This window comes from Eutrema salsugineum, unplaced genomic scaffold, assembly GCF_000478725.1.
Source record: "Eutrema salsugineum unplaced genomic scaffold, Eutsalg1_0 scaffold_14, whole genome shotgun sequence".
NCBI classification, from domain to species: domain Eukaryota; kingdom Viridiplantae; phylum Streptophyta; class Magnoliopsida; order Brassicales; family Brassicaceae; genus Eutrema; species Eutrema salsugineum.
The window spans coordinates 7,182,562-7,201,581 of NW_006256877.1; the positions used below are offsets into that span (position 1 = coordinate 7,182,562).

The following is a 19,020-nucleotide window of genomic DNA, read 5'->3' on the forward strand; positions in this document are numbered from 1 at the left end:
ATTTTATTATTTTCCATATCTCGATTCTTGCAACTTTTCAAAAACACAGAACAAATCTTTAAGGTGATCATATGATTTATTTGATTTAAGAAAATTAAAGGCAAAGAAATTCGAGAAAAGATTTAAGTTCCTGATTCAGAACATTGTTGAAGAAAAAAACTCTGAGATTGAGATCTTTGTATGAAATTTTTCTTCGGCGTATCATAGGAGGTATCCAAAGCACATTTTGTTCTCTCTAAAAATATTCTATTTTATACACAATATTCAAAATTTAAGAATAAATCTTACCAAATCACCAAATAAGCCACGAAGAGTAAATATCTATAAGATTCACCTCATCTAAATTCCTAATTGGACCGTAGAGAAAGATGTGTTCAACCCAAAATTGCTTTTATTAATTCTAAACCTAATTAATACTTGAAAAGAGAGAGAAAGAGTATTAAATGAAAAAAAAAAACCAAACGATATTATGATCAGACCTCTTCACAACTACACTTTAAATGCAAAATCACCGAGCCATTTCCTCTCCCAATACACTTCATTTCCCTCAAAACATTTCACCTCTTCCAATACACTTTCTCTCCAAATTTGAAGATGAAGGCGAGGAAAGATAACAATTCTCGCAAGGTATTGAAAAAGCTTTGATTTATTTTATTTTTTGGCTCAGAATCTCTTCTTAATAAGATGTTTGATTTGATTTTATATGTGCATTACAGCGCAAACAATCAACTTTGATTGAGACATATGTTGCACAATGTGGAACATGTGGGAAGTGGAGGCCTGTTCCATCTCAAGAACAATATGAGATAATACGAAGCAAGGCGTTGAAAAATTCCTTTAGATGCAAGAACGGCTGTAGAAAGTCTGAAGATGTTGATGTGGAAGGTGATACCACAAGGGTATGGTTAGAGGATAATCTCCATGGTTTAGCCAAAACCCCACCAGGATTCAAAAGGATCGTGCTTCTTAGAGAAAGCTGCGAGAGGACAGATGTTTATTACCTTACTCCTCAGGGAAAAAGGCTAAGGACTATCAAGGAATTTGCTGCTTTTATCAAAGACAACAAAGGATTCACAAAGACAATTATGAAAAACATTTCTTTTAAGACGCCAAAAGTGATGAAGAAGAAAAATAAGTTTGACGGTGTTGCTGCACATACTAACACACCGGCGTTAGTATTGGTATGTATTAAGTTTTTTATAAAGATTTTTATCTATTATCTTTAATATGAGGATAACCCATTTAGTGATGTTGAGGTATATGTCGTTTCAGAAAGCACGCAAAATGGTTCCAACGAAAAAACTAATCAAGAAAAGGTCTAAAAGCTCACTTGCAATTAACTCAGACGACAGAGAAAAAGGAAAAGTTATTCCTGAGAGCCTTCAAAATGACAAAAATCCAGCTACTGACAAGTAAGTGGTACCATAATACTGAAACAGATTTTGTTTACCTTCTAGCTGAAGATGCTATCTATACGCTGAATTGAACATGAGAAAAAAAAAGTAGTTGCCAAGGAAATGAATCTTTAAGATTCTGGATTGAACCTGCTCAAAGATGCTATAAATGTATGCAAATACTTATTTTGCTTCATGAGACAACTTCTGCTAAAGTTGTCATTCTTAGTATTGTTTTAATTTGAACCCAGTACATACCAGCGTTAGTGTTGTTATCTTATATGTTCCCTCCTTTTATAAACCAAAATATGTGTAATATTTCAGGGAGGATAAACCATCGGATAATGTTGAGATTTCTGTTGATTTAGATGACGGAGGGGTAAAACATATGCCCGAACAGAATGAGAAGCAAGCTACTGACAAGTAAGTTGTATCATACTATTGAACATATATTGTGTCACCTTCTAGCTTTCAGGATTCTAGAAGATGCTAGGTTGAACTGAGAGCATGAAATGGACAATTTTGTTGTTTATGATATAATTAGATCGATATCAGACGTGATTTATATATCAGTGGCCAGTGTTAAATAACTGATCAAGTGTGCTCACTGAGTTTTCCTTATCCAGTGATAGGAAAACGTTACTCATTTTCTTCAGAATTTAACGTTTCATATACAGTTGAATTATCCATTAGAAAGTTCATATCATTGTTATTATTTCCTCATTGGTATTACTGTTTTATGATGACAGGGAGATTGAATCAGCAAATGATGTATTGCTCTCTCAAAATGGGGATGCAACCCCATCAAAGAAAAAGAGGAAGAGGGATAAGAGAGAAGAAACTAGAGAGAAGAAGAAACAAGCTACTGAAACTGACAAGTGAGTCGTACCGTTCATTTTATGTAGAATTTTCAGTAGAATATATTTCAGAAATAAATGTTATAGTCTGAAAATATAAGGTAGATGGTATGATCAACTTTGGTTTCCTGGGACAAGTTTCTCCTAAAAAGTTGTCTCTTTTAGTTTTGTCTTTTAGGTTTCAGTGGATATTCTCTCGACATTTATTGGTGTTTTAGGTTAGAAACTACGCTTATCAATTTTATCTCCATTATGAAATAGGAACATCGAGAAAGAAGTTTGTACCAAGAAATCGTCAAAATCAGATGTATCTTCATCAAATGAAGTTATAATTGAAGAGCTTGAAAAAGCAAAAGCTGATGGAAAAGTAGCAAAAAATGGGAAAAAAGTGAGTATCTATATGCAATCTTTGATGTTAAATATTATCTCAATTCCCAGCACCATGAGAATTCTTTAATACGATTGATGGTTGTTACAGGTGAGCATACTCTATACCGGGAAGTTGAAAGACACTGAAGAAATATTTGTGTCAAACATGGAAGAAGCTCCGTTTAGATTTCGCTTGGGTAAACGATTTTCATAGATATCGACATATCGTATTGTATTATTACTGTTGTTGCTCCTCCCATCGTCAAGCACAACTAATTATAATGCGGCTTTCAGGTAGAGGAAAGGTCATCAAAGGCCTTGACATTGGTATCGAAGGTATAGTGTGGCTTAACCAGTAAATGATTTGGACTGAAGAAAAAAATTCGTAAATTTCGATATATCTTTTTTAAATAATAAGACTGCATCTCTAATTCTCAGGGATGCGAGCCGGGGATAAAAGAAGAATCACAATTCCGCCATCCCTTGGGTATGTTCTTAATTAGTGGTATCAGTTGAGCATGTCTACTGTCTAGTTGTTTCATCTCAGCAAAATGTTACTAAACCTTACTAAGTTGTATCCAAAACCTGGTTTGTTGTGATAAACACAGGTACTCAGAAGATGGATTCAAAGATGTTGTTACTCAAAATGCATGGCTTGTCTATGAAGTCGAGGCAGTAAAAGTCAGATGAGATTTAGATACAAGCCTAGGTTTTTTGCTCCGTCTCCATGGAAAAGTTTGTTGACTCCTTCCTCCTTTATGCTTTATTCTCCTTCTTTTGTTAGCACTTTTACATAACTCGTGGTCTTGGTTTGGTTTTTGTTTTGGATTTTGTTATGGATTTACGGTTGATCGGTTTATTAAAAGTGAAACCTTATAATAATCATAATCATTCCGTTTTAGATTTTTCTTGGTTTATTCATGATTTTCAGGAAGAAAAAAATAATTAGAGCACAAGTAGGTTTTCTGGATCATAAATCTAAAACAAACATATACAAATGAGATGCTATATGGAGAAAACACACTCCTATAATGACATTACATGATTACAAATTCTTTGTTTTAGAGTCGTCTCTAGATCTCCAGTAGAGAAAAGGTTCATATCGGTCATGGTATAATCCAACTCTATGATCTTGATTTTCCAGTGACTAAAACTGAAGTAGAGATACAATGGTTTTTGTCCACTGCTTTTTCCAACTCCTCTGTTTCTTTGTTCGTATTAAAATAGAACGTGAGGCTCTTCTTTATCTGAAACTCTAAACCATGAAAAAGCCCGTGATGAATGTATAACAGTCTGTTGTTACTTGTTACGCAATATTTTTCAATGGTTTCTTTATATGCAGAAATACGAAAGTTAATGAACAAATAAAATGGTGTAAATAGTAAAAACTAAAAACTAGAGAAAACAGAGTAACAGAAAATCATATAGGATGAGCTGGAAAAGATTATCAATTGCCTCCTGGGAAAAGATTATTCAATTCAATCATGGGAATCACAAAATTTCTGATTGGACCAAAGATGCTTTATTAAATACGTGAGACCTCTTCATTTCACCTTAAAGGCAAAATCGAAGTCTCCCAAGTCTTCTTCACTTCACCTGAACACAAAACCTCTTCCTCTCCCAAAAGTCTTTACCTCTCTCAAAAAATGAAAACGGAGAAGGCGACTCAAGAAACCAGTTCTCGCAAGGTATCAGTTTAAACTTTTGCATGATGAAGATTCGTTTTGTTTTTGGAAGAATCTTTTGCCCTTTTTTTCTTTGTAATCTATGTGTTTGATTTCATGTGCTTAGCAGGAAGCATCGATTATAATTGACGCATATTCTACAAGATGTGCAAAGTGCAAGAAGTGGAGGTTCCTCAACTCTGAAGAAGAGTATGAGGAAATTATTAGTAGATCACCAAACAAGTCTTTTTCATGCAAAAACTGTGAAGAACCAGAAGTTGACGTTAAGTATCACTGGACAACTGTGTGTCTACTCGGTGGTTCTCGTCCAATTGTAATGCAAAGGTTTAATTCTGAAGTTCACGTTTCATATAAACTTTTTTTTTCTTTTCTAAACGTTTCATATACACTTGATTACGGATTTATGATGGCAACTCGAAACTCCCATGTATTTTAAACTTTTCATTAACATTACAGGGAGAGGAACCCATCTAGTGATGTTGTATCATCCTCTCATAATGCGAATGGTGATGCAACTTCATCTAAGAAAAAGAGGAAACGGGATGGGAAAGAGGGAATCAGAGAGAGTAAGAAAGTAGCTGAAGTTGTCTTTTTTGAAGAGCTTGACAAAGGAAATCTAGATGGAGAAGTAGCTGCAAAAGGAAAAAAAGTTAGTATATTTCTTTTTTTTTATACATGGAATCTTGATGATGTCTCAATTCTCAAGAACCACTAGGCGGAACGAGAATTCTTTAAAATGAATGATGGTTGTTTTCAGGTGAGCATATTCTATACTGCGAAGCTAAAAGATACCGGAAAATTATTTGAAACAAACCTTGGAGAAGCACCAGTAAAATTTCGCATAGGTAAAGGATTTCATAGATTTTGTATCATCCTCATTATCATTGTTTGTTTCTCTCCATCCTCAAAACACAATTAGGTTATTCTTTAATTATAGTGATCTGCTTGCAGGTAGAGAGAAGGTCATAAAAGGTCTAGAGATAGGTGTGGAAGGTATGTCTAGTGGCTTTCAGATGATTTGGACTGAAAAAAAAATCACAAATTTTGAATAATCTTTTAAATAACAAGGCTGTATCTCTAATTCTCAGGGATGCGTGTTGGTGGAAAAAGAAGAATCACAATTCCGCCATCCCTGGGGTATGTTCTTAGTGGTATCACTTGAGTATGTCTAGTTGATTCATCACAGCAAAATTTTACTAAAACTAACTGAGTTTTATGCAAAACCTGTTTTGTTGTTATGAACACAGTTACTCAGAAGAGGGATTCAAGGATGTTGTGCCCAAAAATGCCTGGTTAGTCTATGAAGTCGAGGCAGTCAAAATCAGATGAGCTATTGACCTTTTGATTCAAGCGTACGTTTTATGGTTCCGATTATCTACTTGTCTCCATGGAAAACTTCATTGGCTCCTCCTGCCTCATGCTTTATTCTTCTTTCTTATTTGGGATTTGTCAGCAGTTTACATTATTCAAAACTCTACTGATTATTCAGTTAAAGGCCTACCATTGTGTTTTTTTTTTGTTTTTTTTTTGTTTATTCAATGATTTTTAGAAAACAAAAAATAATTCATGCACAACTATATTTTCTGGATCTTAAATTATAATCCAAACCCTAAATCTAGAATAAACCTATAAACGTAGATGCTATATGGAGAAAACTTAGACTCCTATAATCACATCTGAACCCCAAATTTTTGTTTTAGGAATCCTAGCAACTGTTCTCTTGGTGGTTTTAGCCTTTAGGGAAAAGATTATCAATGGGAGCACTAAAGGATAAAAAACCGCTTTCTTGAACTCACTTGCTGATAGTACAAAGAAAAAAAGAATCTACCAACTCTTGAATGGCGGCAAAAGATGAAGAGAACAATGTCAAACATTACTCAACATGAGTTGGTTTACTACATTGGTTGTATACGAAATATAGATTACGACTTTGTTTATCAGATTATCACAACTAACACTTGATAATAGCTACAACTTTTAAGGTATAAGGTTATTTAGTTGTCTCTGTGGATTCATAAGCAGCATCAGCTGAAGAAGTATCGATGTCATTGAGACCCAACTCCTCGTTTTGTTCCCATGATCTCTCGTACTCTTCATCTGTAGGTCAAATATATACAACAACAACATTTGTTACTTGAAACCCAAGACTCCTGTCCTAATTGACATATATTTAGTCCTAATTAAAGTCAATCTCATACTGTAGTTATGAAATTCAAAAACAGAAATCAAATTTAACCCTTTAGGTATGTTTGTTTCTTTTCGATCTATAACAAAGGAAAAGGAAAACGGATACAACCACTCAATCTTTTTTCTTTTTCCGGAGTCAAACTTAAGGCTCTAGTGAAGGAAGATGGAGGAACTTACATGTGAGCTGATGGTCATCTTTGATATCATCTGTTACTGGTGATATAAAGGAATTCGCTAATTCATCATCAAGAATCAAAGTCCATGACTGTTCTAAGCTTAGTAGCTGCAAGAATAAATAAGAAAAACAAAAAATACAAACCAGATCTTATTGCTTTGCTTTTTCTTGCACATCAAGAACAAGAGAAGGCTAAAACAGTAAGAGTTTCTACCTTAGTTAGCCGGGATCCAAATTCTTTCCACTTGTTCTTCTTACTCTCGTCCAAACTGTCACCAAAAGTGAATCCGTGGACTCTCGCTAAGCCTGTGAGAAACCATATCGCACTTGAGTCAGTAGTTAAGAGCTACAATCCATTATTACCGATAACAAATCTCGCGGAAAAAAAACAAACATCACTGGGATTGTAACGCTTCTGAAATCCAAGCAATGACAGCTTTGTAAGGAAGGATATAGGATACTTAGATCATGATGACTAATGTGCCATGGTTCTCTATATATGTTTTACATTACTTAGACCACTTAAAAATGATTGAAATGAAAACGAATTCAGTCCTGACAAGGATAATGTCTAGATGTTGAAAGGTCATACTTACTTTCTCTGATCTGTGTGACCAGCCCTTCTACAGTTGTTACCATTCCACCAAGTGTACCACCAGCTAGCTCCAGGTCAAGTTCTGGGATTTTCACTCCTGCAGTGTCCGACTAATACACGCAAAATTCACTATTAATGACATATGGGAAAGTGGTTTTCTAAAAATAAAAATAAAATATTATAACACATTCTAGCCTACGTAGTGGTTCATAAGGTTGTTTACTATAATATCGCCATCAGAGTATTATATAGCCATATCAAAAGCCCGGAAAGATCAAACAAGCCTATTCTACATACAATATCGAAGTTTGGTCACCTATCTGACACTTTCATCACACGTTCTGATATCTAAATATATTGTTGTGTCAGGCCATAAGAATATATCAAACACTTAGAATGCAAATTATGAAGTATAGCTCCGATTTAGCACTCAGCTAGCTTCATTATCAAACCTTTACCGAACTTAAACTACATACATTATGTTATAAACTTTATCGGTAACGTGGCAGTCTAAGCTATTTTAAGATACATAGAACGATACGGAGAAATCTCTTGGTCCGCCACTTATACAACATTTTCTAAAGAGGTTACTGGTGCAATACTACATCAAACAAACAAATTAAAGCGTAAAACTAACCTTGATAACGTCTCGGCTAAGGTCAGTGATGTTCCTCACAGAGAGAGCTATTTTCTTCCCCTTTTTTGGAATTGCACCACCAGGTTTCAACTGCTCACAGTTACCCAAACATAATTAATAACCTAAATTCCAGGCATGTCTGCAAAATCTCAATCAGGATCAGACCAATGGAACCCAACCTCAGAATTGCGATAGCCACAATCATCACATGTAGAGGCCATGACAATAACCTCCTGAAAGTAAGGGATTTCTATTCTATTGTCAAGTGGTAAACAACATCTAGGAGTTCACCAACAACATAATAATAAGCAAAACTTATTGCTGAAAACCAACGAATGGACAGATCCGAAATTTAGAAGGATACTAGTCACAAACATCCGTGTCTCGCACAGCTTCATACATGCTCCACAACTTGAAGGGAAAGTCATCACCTGTTAGAAATGAACAAAAGCAATTTCGTATGAAATATATTATCACCATCTAAAATTTTTACTCAAACAAAACAACCTTTGGCACTGATTTATTCTCTCAAGTGATCATAACCAAGAACATTCAACATAACTGTTCCAGAAGTTACCTCTTCAGGTGCAGTGTATCTGAACAAGTTATCGGAAATATCAGTGCTATTACTTTGAGCAATCGCCCGATGACCAGCTGTTGCTCCGATTGTTCCATGAGGTAGAGCAGTTGTTTCAGCTGAAGGTGTAACAAGGCCTCTTTCTGACTGTCCAGTCTGAGATGGGTTAGCAAGATATCCAAGTGTTGCTTGTTGCTTGGGTGTTCGCTCATAGAATTGGATCGTTAAAGAGGGATCTGGTGAGGGTGCATGCCTGTCATATGTTGTAAACTTGTCATAAGCAAATAAGCCAAAAATAACTTTGTTGTTTTTTTTTTTGGAATCTCCAAGTTGAATATCCTTACGGGTTCTCAATGAAACTGTTTCCAGCAGGATCATCCAAAATGAAGGTAAAGGATGTCTCTGCTTTGGCACAAGCTCTCAGTTTAGACAAAAATTGGTCTATTGCTTCAGCAGTTTTAGGATCCACTTTCTGTGTCAAGAAAAATCTGTACTTTAAGATATAACAATTAAAATGGGCATTTAAAAAAAATGTCCAGCTTCAACTCAGAATAATTTACCCTGCGTTCTTCTTGAAGGGCACTCAGTTCATCGGCAGCCCGTGATAATATCCCTTCTACCTGGAAATTAAACAAATAGGGGGAGTTACTAATAAGGAGCTGAAGACTAAGAAAACAAAAAAAAAATCTTAAAAGAAAACGCTAAGGTCTAATCAGAAAATATGAACTGTTCATAAAGATGGTTAAGAAATCAAGGACTTACTGTAGACAAACTTCCACGTTGGGCCTCTGGTGGAATCTCAAAATCCAGTTCAGGAATCTGAAAGCATGCATTCATGTGAACTACTATAAGTTTCCTGCTTCAAATCAATTCATTTTCATAATACGAGAAACAAACTAGTTCACAGTTTTCAGGAAGATTATATGAAGTGATTTCTTATAAATATCCAGGAAGTTGCCCAGGCAAGCAAAATGAGAATATTTTTTATTCCAAGGAGAAATGACATCCCAGAATTTGCAAGAAAACTCACCTTAATAGTGGCTGATTCAGATTTAACAACTTGCCGGTCAAATATCTGCACTGGGACAGAAATGAGAAGGTAAAATTAGCTTAGGAAGTGAGAGACAACTAGAACCAGATACATTTCGAATTTCTTATAATAAGAATGGACGGTTGTATTTCTACCTCATGGTAAGTACATCTCCAAATAAGTCAAATGAAAAAAAACGAAAAAAATGAAAATTTAGAATCAATGCATCAACCTTCACATCGCCAGCTAAAACCTCTAGATGGTAAGAGCATCCTCGGGGTTGAATCTCGCCAGCAAACTGAACTTCATTATTCCTATAAAATATATCAGAAATTAAATTAAAGGCTTTATCTTTCAGCTGAGAAAAACAGAAAATATTAAGCGCATTTGTCTTCATAATTCACCCTGCTTTAATCGTGTACTTCAAAAAAGCATCTCAAAGTTATCAGAAGTTGTACCTTTCGCCGCAATGCGGACACTCAAATGCAGATAGTAAGACCTGTAACCAGAAGTAGGTTAGCAGTAAGTTTGTTAGCGAAGAGAAAATGTCTAGATACACATACATCCAGTGAAACACGTTTCTTTAAACGAAATAATAAAACTTTGTGGATTTTAACGCTCTAGAATGTGGTCAAATAACAGTGAGTAATGTACAAAAAATCTAAATATAGAAGATAAACAAAAAAGGGGGTACTTCTCAAAACAGAGTATAACATACCTTTCTGAAGTGAGGAATTAAGGTCAATAGAAATCTAGTTGTTCCCTGGAAAAGAAATAAGAAGCTAATTTATGCACAGAAGAAGGATCAGGAGAAAGACCAAGAAAATTCATACAATGGATTCTTTACAACTGAAGTAAAGGATTTAGAGAAAGAACACCATATAAAGTTTCTCTAATTGATTGCCACAGAACCACAAATTTCAATAGTTTTACCAAAATTTCTCAGTCCATCATCAAGACATAGCCAATAAGTTGCATTCCATCTCGCTATGGTTCATAACAATCTCAGAAGCCATTGCATAATTTGCATTGCAGAAAGAACTATGTTATTGCTAAAATACATTACGGCTAAGTGCATGTACACTAGTGGCCCTGAAACTAAGAGCAAAGGTTAAAGAGAAAGTAGCATGTGTCCTAGACCCAAATTAGTGAGCAAAGGTTGCAAACTATACAAGATTTTCCACCACAAAAAGCTATGCTTATATAGAGAATTTCACTTGTAACAACAATGCATTCAGCTCTTATTTTGGAATATACACACAGACCTCACTACAAACAAATGCGTGTGTATGTGATATATAGAGAACGAGAGATACATACATTTTCACCGCACCGCATGCACATGCTCTCAACTACGTAGAGGGGAGCACCGAAGGAATGATCAGCAGAAACAGCTTCAACGACCGATTGGACATCGATTTGTTGATCATTTCCATTGTCCATCATCTCTGAAGTTTCTCCAAACAATCCCAAAAAAGTTCAAAACCCTATAGGGAGAAACAAATAATAATGAGCTAAAAGCACTAAACTTTGATCAAATCAAGATTCCAAAAACTAACCCTACACTAAGAAGCTATAAGAGCTCTTTCAAAGCTTAGAGCAGGTTCTAAACCCCAAAATCTTAAAAAGGAGAAAGACCAGCAACAAAGATATAACAACAGTTCAACAATCTTCAGAATTTTTTTGTTTAAAAAACAGAGAAATGAAAAACAAGAGTAATTTCTAGAAACCCAAAAAACCCAAATTAATTCACAGAATCAAAATCCTATCATCTGAAACCCTATATATCAAGAAACGGAGTTCAATTTCGTCAATGCCAAAAGAATTTTAAAATAAAACAGAAAAGAGTGAAATTTGATATCAATTTCGAATGGAAATAGCAACATGGAGCCAAGTCAATATGAGTATAAATGGAAATGAAACCATAACATAGCGAGTGAAAATAAGAATGAATACCTTCAAAATTTACAAACTTGTGTTGTTTGTGGAGATTACAGGTTTAAAAACTGAAAGATGAGAACACCGAAAAATTCTAGAAACGGCGAGAGAGTAGGAGAAAGACCCACGTGAGCATCACGTGTTTTCTTTATTATAAATTGTGGGTTTTGGATTTTGGGCTTAACTCCATTAGATCATCGGCCCATTCAGTTTTCTAGTTTTCGCTTGTTACAGAAATCTTTAATCCCGAATTAAAGTAACCACAAAATTAAACCATGCTCAAGTAGAAGAATCCTCGAAACTTGGAAATGATGGAAGATAATTTTTTTTCGATCATCTAGATTTTTATTGAAAGTTATAGAATCTTACAGAAAGCAAAATCCCAAAAAAGATAAATTAAAGCCGGAGGAAAAAGAATATATATCCGGAAACAAGTTTTCGAAATGATGGAAGGAATTCAAATGATGAAAAATGAGAGAACATTAAGTCATTAACGGTGAAGCTTTACAAACAAAAATTTAATGATTGTTTATAACGAAAAAAGTTGGTTTTTTTTGTCATAAAAGTTGGTTTATTAGTTCTATGGTTTTGGTTTAAATTGCTAGACTACATAAATCTGAATTACTAAAAGATCTCATCAATTGTCAGTTTCAGCCAAGAGATCACCATAACTGAAACACAAAATGTCATCAATCTTTAAATTATTTGGAGTCGTCGTTACGTTGTGGTATGGTATGTACAGATTAAATAATTTTCTGTTCGTTAAAACTTTTTTCACCGTTATGAAAGCGAATACAAAACTAATTACAAACGTAAAGTGGATTCTTGACATTTGTTGTGTGATTTGTAACTTGGGATTTTCATTTTTTTACATGAATTAAAAATAGGAGACGCGATAAAACACAAACACAAACCAGATGCATTTTTTTTTATATTTTGAGTTTCTATAGATGACCAGATACCGGTACAAAAAAATCATCATGTTTATCACGGATCCAATGACCTTAGAAATTCGGAAACATCAGATCAAATATTCGAGATAATTTGCCGAAAATGTAGCAAAATGTTTATAAATAGATACATTCAGGGTTAGACAATTTAGACTTCCGAGGGAGAAAAAAAAGGAGGACTACTCAGGGACTTAAAAAGAGATGTGTAATTCACTCTGAGCATGATGGTCATTTACAAGCACCGATTATAAATAGAACTCTCTGCCGAAGTTGACGGATGATCTGAAATTATGCAAAACAAGAAGAGTCAGCAGAAGACTAATCCGAAAACACTAAACATTTGGTAGAAGAATATAAAGAGGTCATTGAAGAGAACGAACAGAGTTAGAAGCAGAGAGCTTAGCCCATTTTTCGATAGAGGCACAACTGGTTTTGAGGTGAGAAGAGTAAGCATCTTCTGCGTTGACGGAGTAGTCCGAGTTCTCTGTCGCCTCACCAACCCACATATCGTTTTTTGTATCCTTTGCTCTTTTTAATAGATTGCAGAATCCTACCTGCCAAATAAGAAGCACACAACATTTGTCAAAATGAGAGTTAAATAAAGAGATCACGGATTAAACTAGAGAAGGAATTTTGTTCATACCACAGATCCGACAAGATTTTGACTAAAGAGGGTAATGGGGAAGTCATCCATGGATGGGGTGCTGAAGCTTATAGCAAAAAGACTATATGAGATTTCCCCTGAATGTAATCGTTGAAAGGATCCATCTGTCACAAACACCCACTGCTTCTTCTGTTCAACATCCGTGTATACATTTCCAACATATACCACGTACGCCGCGATATCAAATTCACTAAGAGGATGATAATAAGATGTGTTAGGGTTTATATAAGCAAAAGTAAGTTTGGTAAAGAGTGAATATAACAAGCTTGAGATTTAACCTTGAAAGAGGAATTTCACCAAGATTTGGCAAAGAGATCGGTTTACGAGGATTAAAAAAGGGCCTGGAGCACAGGGAGATTAAACAAGTAGATGAGATACATTCAGGTATGTCTACAAAAGATAGCCCAAAAAAAACAACTTACTGAAAACTTTCAGAAGCTTTTGGAGACAAAGGCTGCCATCCTGAGGTAGACCCTCTGGCATGTAAGTAGAGTGTTTGTGAATCTGAGTTTATTGGAGCCAGCCCTTTCATTATGTATATCTTCCCCTCTGTCAACTCGGTTATCTGTCATAGTAGTAAAAAATGACAACTGTTTTAAGAATCTACAAGAGCAAAAGTTGCTCAACCTAATGAATGATGCTCGTCTTGTACATAGATGGTCACGATTCTGGTATGAGCTTTCAGTTCACACAAGGCCCACAGCAATTCTGATAGGGTTATGATTAAAGTCACGCTAAAATCTAAGCGCATGTGGAAAAGGTTCGTGTAAACTTATATAACCCATTAGAGATAGTGCCCTCTTTTAGATTGTGGATGTAACATTCAGATATAGGCATTTTCAATGTACCTGTGTATCCGTGGGATCCCAGATTGTTACAATGCCTTCTTTTGGATTGTGTTTTCCTTCAGAACTCAAGCTTGTCAGTCCAACAAGCCTAACCCTCATGAATGGGGTGACATCCCTTTCACCTAAGCCAGCGTCTTCCAGAGCTTCTGTCACTGATTTTTCCATCTTTTTTTGCCTAGCTGCCTGAGGTTTAAATAGAAAAAGTCAGTTAATTTATGGCTAAACGATCTGTTAAGAAGATATAAACAAAAAACATTCTACCTCAAACTTTGATTTATATGCTGCAAAAGACGTCAACTGCTCCATACTCATATCCGCCATTAGGAGTTCAGGTTCAGCAGCAGTCTCTAACAGCGTATAGAGCTTGGCTCCTTCGCTGTCAGTGTCGTTCTGGCTGTGGACACCATTGATTCCTCTCTCGTACTCACAAATAAGACCCTCAACAAGAGCTGAGCGCCTAATGGCAAACAGGAAAGAAAAGAAGATATAGGAGGTAAGAATGAGACGAACTGCAATATTTAGCTCGTCTGTTGGCTAAGCAGCAAAGCCAATTGACTAAAGTAGTAAGCAAATCCATCCACATTCAGATACCAGCCACTGCGAACCTAATATTTTTGATTGTTACAGAACCTTTCTAGCTTTGATGAGTACTCATGACACTCCTTAGACGATATGCATGAGCCAAATTGATCACATAAGTGTTACCAAAAAAATTCTCTATAAAGTTATAATGGAAACTTGCCGCTGGTTATGCAACTCGATCATTCTACTTTCCATCCTCTCTGATCGAACTATTGCCTTCCTTTCACCTAACCTGTATACACCAAGAAGATATAAGTTTTTGCCAGAAGCATAGAGGGGAGTAATTTGTTAAAAGGCACACATTTATATTGACCTTTCCTTGTACAGAATAGGGTATATTCGTGTGATTCCAGCTATCGTTTTAGGAACTGGACCACCATTGCTCTTGATACAATTGAGAGACAAAGGGACACTAACTTCTTTACCTTGAAGAAGAGTTCAAAAGACAGTCAATATAACGAAACCAATATGAAAGCACAAAACCACTATGAAATAAGCAACTCCGAGGATGTAGTGACCACATCATAAACCTACTTACAGAATCCTAGTCGGTCCGCCCAGTGAGCTCTGTATGTCCCATTAATATTCAACAACAAAAAAATCGTATTTGAAGTCCTTGCCTGAAAGTATGGTTGAATGAAACCATGAAAAAACCAACATGGGAAGGTTTTAGAATACTCTGATAAAATTCAAAGTCTAAGAAACCTCAAGAGGTGATGTTGGGGTAGCCCAGCCAGAAAGTCCTGCCCCAAGGATCTTCGGATAAGAAATAAGGACGTTAGCATGCTGTAAGTCAGTGATCTAACAAAAAATACGTATTACCAAAAAAATATTTAAAGCTTGGAGGAAAATAACTTACTCGAAGCTTCTGCCCGATAAACAATTTTCCAGCATTCAGTTGTTTTGTCAGCATGACATCCAGAGCAGCATTCATCGAGTACCTGCGATGTTAAAAGAAAGAAAGAATCATGAGGAAACAAGACAAGAAAACAGTTAAACAGGTACCCATACAGCAATAGTGATTTCATACCACCCATCAGTGAGTTCTATTTTGACATTGCTGCCACTGTAAGAACCATGCGTTTCCTGATAATCATCATCGGTCTTTGGGTTAATAGCTGATATGCAGAGCACCATCATTGAAGAAGCTGGAGCATCACCACTCAGAATCCTCTTGATTGCAGAGCAATGACCATGATTGGCCTCTCTGTCATACCTATGTAGGTAGATTAACCATGTTAGACTTCGCATGAGCTCAAATAATAACGAGTTTGTATTGAACGATCAGGAAACCTGTATTTTAATTCCTCAAGAACATTAGGAATTGTCAGAAAGTTTCTTCTGCATTTGGCTGGGTAGTATGTCTCGTAGCATGCAAGTTTCCAGACTATCCACCTGTAGTGATTGGTGACCCACCTAGTGCATATATATAGTGATAGATAATTAACAAGTGTAGAAATTATTGCTCACTGTCTATCTAATAAAATGAGAATCAACATTCAAGATCATTAGAACGGTCAAAAACATTTTCTGATACAATAAGCAGAAACATGGTAACTTAAAACATTTCAAGACACGGAGAAATTACTTTCTAGATGCATGTTGTAAGGAAGCACCACACTCTGCCAGAATTTGATGAAAAGTTTCAGCTCCAACCACGCTTGAGGAAGGCTCGTCACAGAATACATATCTATCTGCATTACTTGATTTGATCCTTCTGACATGATCTGGCACATAAACCATCTAAGACCAGCCCGTAAGCGTGGTTTGAGTGAATGACAAACGAAAAGGTATATATATATATATATATATTAACTCAGGAACATGTGAAAGGGAGAAAAGATTTTACCTTGCTCGTAGCTGTTGGATGCATTCCAAAATAATCCTTGATATATACTCTTGGAGACCTTTCTTTAAATCTTGTAGAAAGCACTTTTTTGGAATAATGAGTATCACATAATTTGACAGACAAACCTGTTAATAGACAGGATACCAAAAATTAGAAATCTGAGAGCCAACCAAATAAATTCACCTAGAAAATTCGTTAATAACAACAACATCATAATAAAGGCTTGAATATTTTACCATTTGAAGCATGCTGAGCATTGTTCATTAAAGGAGGTTTAAAGGAAGAAGTCCTTGGCTTTTTAAACGGAGGAACAGAGACCGTCTTTCCCAGTCTTTTCTTTTGGCTACTGTCTTGTTTATTGTTTGCGTAAGTTCTTTCACTGCGATTTGTTATATCAACAAGTGGCTGGTCAGCTGGCCTTCCAAATTGTTTAGCTCTTGGAATGAAACCCTTTTTCGTGGGATTATTCACTGCCATATCTGATGCTAAGGGCCTGTCATTTGATAGTCCATGTGTAGCAGGTTTAGTTATATTCAGAGCACAGTCTGTCTCATCAACAGCCGCATCAAATTTCTTGATCAAATTACCCCCTGAAGATATGTTCTCCAATCTGACTGATCTAAATTGCTTTGACGATGTCTGAAGAGGAGATATAAAACTATTTGAAGTATGCTTGTTGCTTGTCGTTCCTTTATGAGCAGTATAGCCTGTGTTGGCAATATCTCCTGACCTTTCATCTTTCTGTGGCGTAACAAACTGATCATCTGCTGCTACATCATCAAAGAAATTCCCTAACTCAGGGTCTCCAAGAAGGCTTCTAGCACGTTTCAATGCCTCAACCGACACTGACAATGATCTTCCACCAGCAGTCTGAAACTTTGTTTGAGGCACCTTTGAAGCTGGAGTCAACATATCAGATCTCCTCCCAGATACATGACTCTCATATTGTCTACCTGGAGTTACTGAAGGATGCTGAACCGATGTAGCATCATGACTTTTCAACCCAGACCACTCATGTTTCTCTTGGGAAGAAGACGAACAGTTCGCATGGTTAAACCCATTCAAATCATCTTCTTGTAGTCCTAACAATGCTCTGGCTTTTGCCAGACCGGCAGAAGATACATTAACCTTCTTGTTAGAAGCTGTCTGGAATAAAGTGTTGGGAACACCAAACCCACTCTCCCTGGGAAGAACGTTGTTGTCTACACAATCGAATAGAAGCTTTAGTAACAAATCAACTGAAACTAAAATACCATATCTAATAATCAAGTAAGATGGTGAGATGATTATTTGTTTCCTACCAGCTGTTAACAGCCCAACTCAAGAAATTGTGTGAAAAAATAACCAAGAATGTCAAATGGAACAGCAAAAAGAACAACTTGATACAAAAATGTTCACACAAAAACTCCTCTTTTGCGGATTTGAGCATCGTATGTTGCGCAGATCTAAAGAACAGTGAACATTCAAAAGATTTTATCTGAACCCATTATCACCTATAATCTGAAATCCTCCTAAGAAATCGGCGAATCATCTAGCACAAGAAGTAAATTAAAGGGTTTTCCTGTAAAATAACGCACCTGAATCTGCTAAAATCGATTTGGCTCTGGAAATCGAAGAGTCTTTTAGAGACACAGACTTGCCTAGACCAGTCGTAAACATTGTTGGCATCGCTTCCTCCCGTTCTATAAGCTTCGAGCAACCTTCATCAAACAATAATTTTAATCTCTCACACTGAAAAACGAATCGACGAAAAAAAAATTCACCTCGGAGCAAGAGATCAGCCATAGAAGGTAGAGGAGGAGCTGTGGAGTCGATCGTTTTCGTGGATGTAGTAGAATCGGAGTTGTCAGACTGACGAATCCGGCCACCGACTTCCCACCGGAAATTATCGCCGCCGGGATCGGAAAGTAGCTGCCACGTCGACATTTCTTCAGTTCTAGGGTTTCGAAACTGTGTCGATTCGTTTATTATCTGATTCAGCCACAACGAGAGCGAGGGAATGGGGGAAAATCATAAATACCAGAAGAAAAAAAAATTAGAAAGATTTTGGAAAGGCGGGAAAGTTGAAAAACATTTTGCGCTGAAAATATGACGCGCGTTGTTTTTGAAATTTGAGCTTGATACTTTCTATCACAGAGTAGTTGTGGATATGGAAATGACACCAATATGATTCGGTTCGGTTTGAATTTTTGGGTTTTGAGTTAACCAAACGAAACTTTTCGTTTTCGGTTTGGAAGTCTGAACTGATCAGCAACTTTCAAACTTGGGATTGGTCATCATTACGGTTTGGTGTGGTTGTTCATCTGTTTTGATTTAATTTTCTCAAACGGACCTATACCAATTCTAAACCGAATAATCTATCAAAATTGGATCACGCGATTATAACCAAAAACCCGATTAACGAAATCAATATAAATTTTTTTTTGTTAATTTCTGTAAAAATTAAAATATCCGAACTAACTGATAACCGATCAGAACCATGATTTTTTGGGTTAATTTTGGTAAGATTTTTAAGTATCAAACTAACCAAAAAAAAAAAAAGAAAACAAATGGACCGGTTCCGTTTGGTTAACCAAATTCCATGGCCTGTATTTTTAAATAAAATGTTAGTTTAGTTCGAGGTTATCTAATTCTAAAAAATAAGTTTCATTTGAGATCAAATTATAAGAAAATAAAAAAATAA

The 19,020-nt window shown here is 35.9% G+C and overlaps 4 protein-coding genes across 5 annotated transcripts; 2 read left to right on the plus strand and 2 right to left on the minus strand.

Moving 5' to 3' along the window:
• Nucleotides 1–594: 594 nt before the first annotated feature.
• Nucleotides 595–3,460, plus strand: LOC18022747 (peptidyl-prolyl cis-trans isomerase FKBP43). The gene is made up of 10 exons (XM_006405840.2): nt 595–627; nt 717–1,181; nt 1,273–1,412; nt 1,719–1,817; nt 2,144–2,272; nt 2,513–2,639; nt 2,730–2,817; nt 2,915–2,956; nt 3,059–3,107; nt 3,229–3,460. Exons 1-10 carry the CDS (start codon nt 595–597, stop codon nt 3,308–3,310), a joined length of 1,254 nt encoding a protein of 417 aa, XP_006405903.2. The 3' UTR covers nt 3,311–3,460.
• A 794-nt stretch (nt 3,461–4,254) lies between these two features.
• On the plus strand, nt 4,255–5,634 carry LOC18022748 (peptidyl-prolyl cis-trans isomerase FKBP43). The gene is made up of 7 exons (XM_024158737.1): nt 4,255–4,308; nt 4,415–4,629; nt 4,762–4,954; nt 5,063–5,150; nt 5,257–5,298; nt 5,394–5,442; nt 5,553–5,634. Exons 1-7 carry the CDS (start codon nt 4,267–4,269, stop codon nt 5,632–5,634), a joined length of 711 nt encoding a protein of 236 aa, XP_024014505.1. The 5' UTR covers nt 4,255–4,266.
• Nucleotides 5,635–6,137: 503 nt separating this feature from the next.
• On the minus strand, nt 6,138–11,506 carry LOC18022749 (zinc finger protein ZPR1). 2 transcript variants are annotated; one of them, XM_006405842.2, is made up of 17 exons: nt 11,463–11,506; nt 10,827–10,993; nt 10,225–10,269; nt 9,965–10,005; nt 9,739–9,820; nt 9,507–9,551; nt 9,239–9,295; nt 9,037–9,096; nt 8,821–8,948; nt 8,477–8,729; nt 8,264–8,330; nt 8,079–8,149; nt 7,900–7,989; nt 7,264–7,372; nt 6,882–6,973; nt 6,670–6,775; nt 6,138–6,402 (listed from the first exon to the last, which is right to left on the minus strand). In XM_006405842.2, the coding sequence occupies exons 2-17, from the start codon at nt 10,950–10,952 to the stop codon at nt 6,296–6,298; spliced, it is 1,479 nt and encodes a 492-aa protein (XP_006405905.1). In that variant the 5' UTR covers nt 10,953–10,993; nt 11,463–11,506; the 3' UTR covers nt 6,138–6,295. The 2 variants fall into 2 exon arrangements, with proteins under 2 accessions (XP_006405905.1, XP_024014610.1); XM_024158842.1 differs by having other exon boundaries at nt 10,827–10,954; nt 11,463–11,490.
• Nucleotides 11,507–12,401: 895 nt separating this feature from the next.
• LOC18022750 (protein BREAST CANCER SUSCEPTIBILITY 2 homolog B) lies at nt 12,402–18,285 on the minus strand. Its single transcript, XM_006405843.2, has 19 exons — nt 18,101–18,285; nt 17,915–18,037; nt 16,574–17,539; nt 16,338–16,462; nt 16,077–16,231; nt 15,782–15,904; nt 15,519–15,704; nt 15,348–15,429; nt 15,194–15,244; nt 15,027–15,108; nt 14,802–14,913; nt 14,649–14,720; nt 14,168–14,363; nt 13,907–14,089; nt 13,481–13,623; nt 13,337–13,399; nt 13,038–13,248; nt 12,775–12,948; nt 12,402–12,676 (listed from the first exon to the last, which is right to left on the minus strand). Exons 1-19 carry the CDS (start codon nt 18,261–18,263, stop codon nt 12,623–12,625), a joined length of 3,264 nt encoding a protein of 1,087 aa, XP_006405906.2. The 5' UTR covers nt 18,264–18,285; the 3' UTR covers nt 12,402–12,622.
• Between the last annotated feature and the right edge of the window lie 735 nt (nt 18,286–19,020).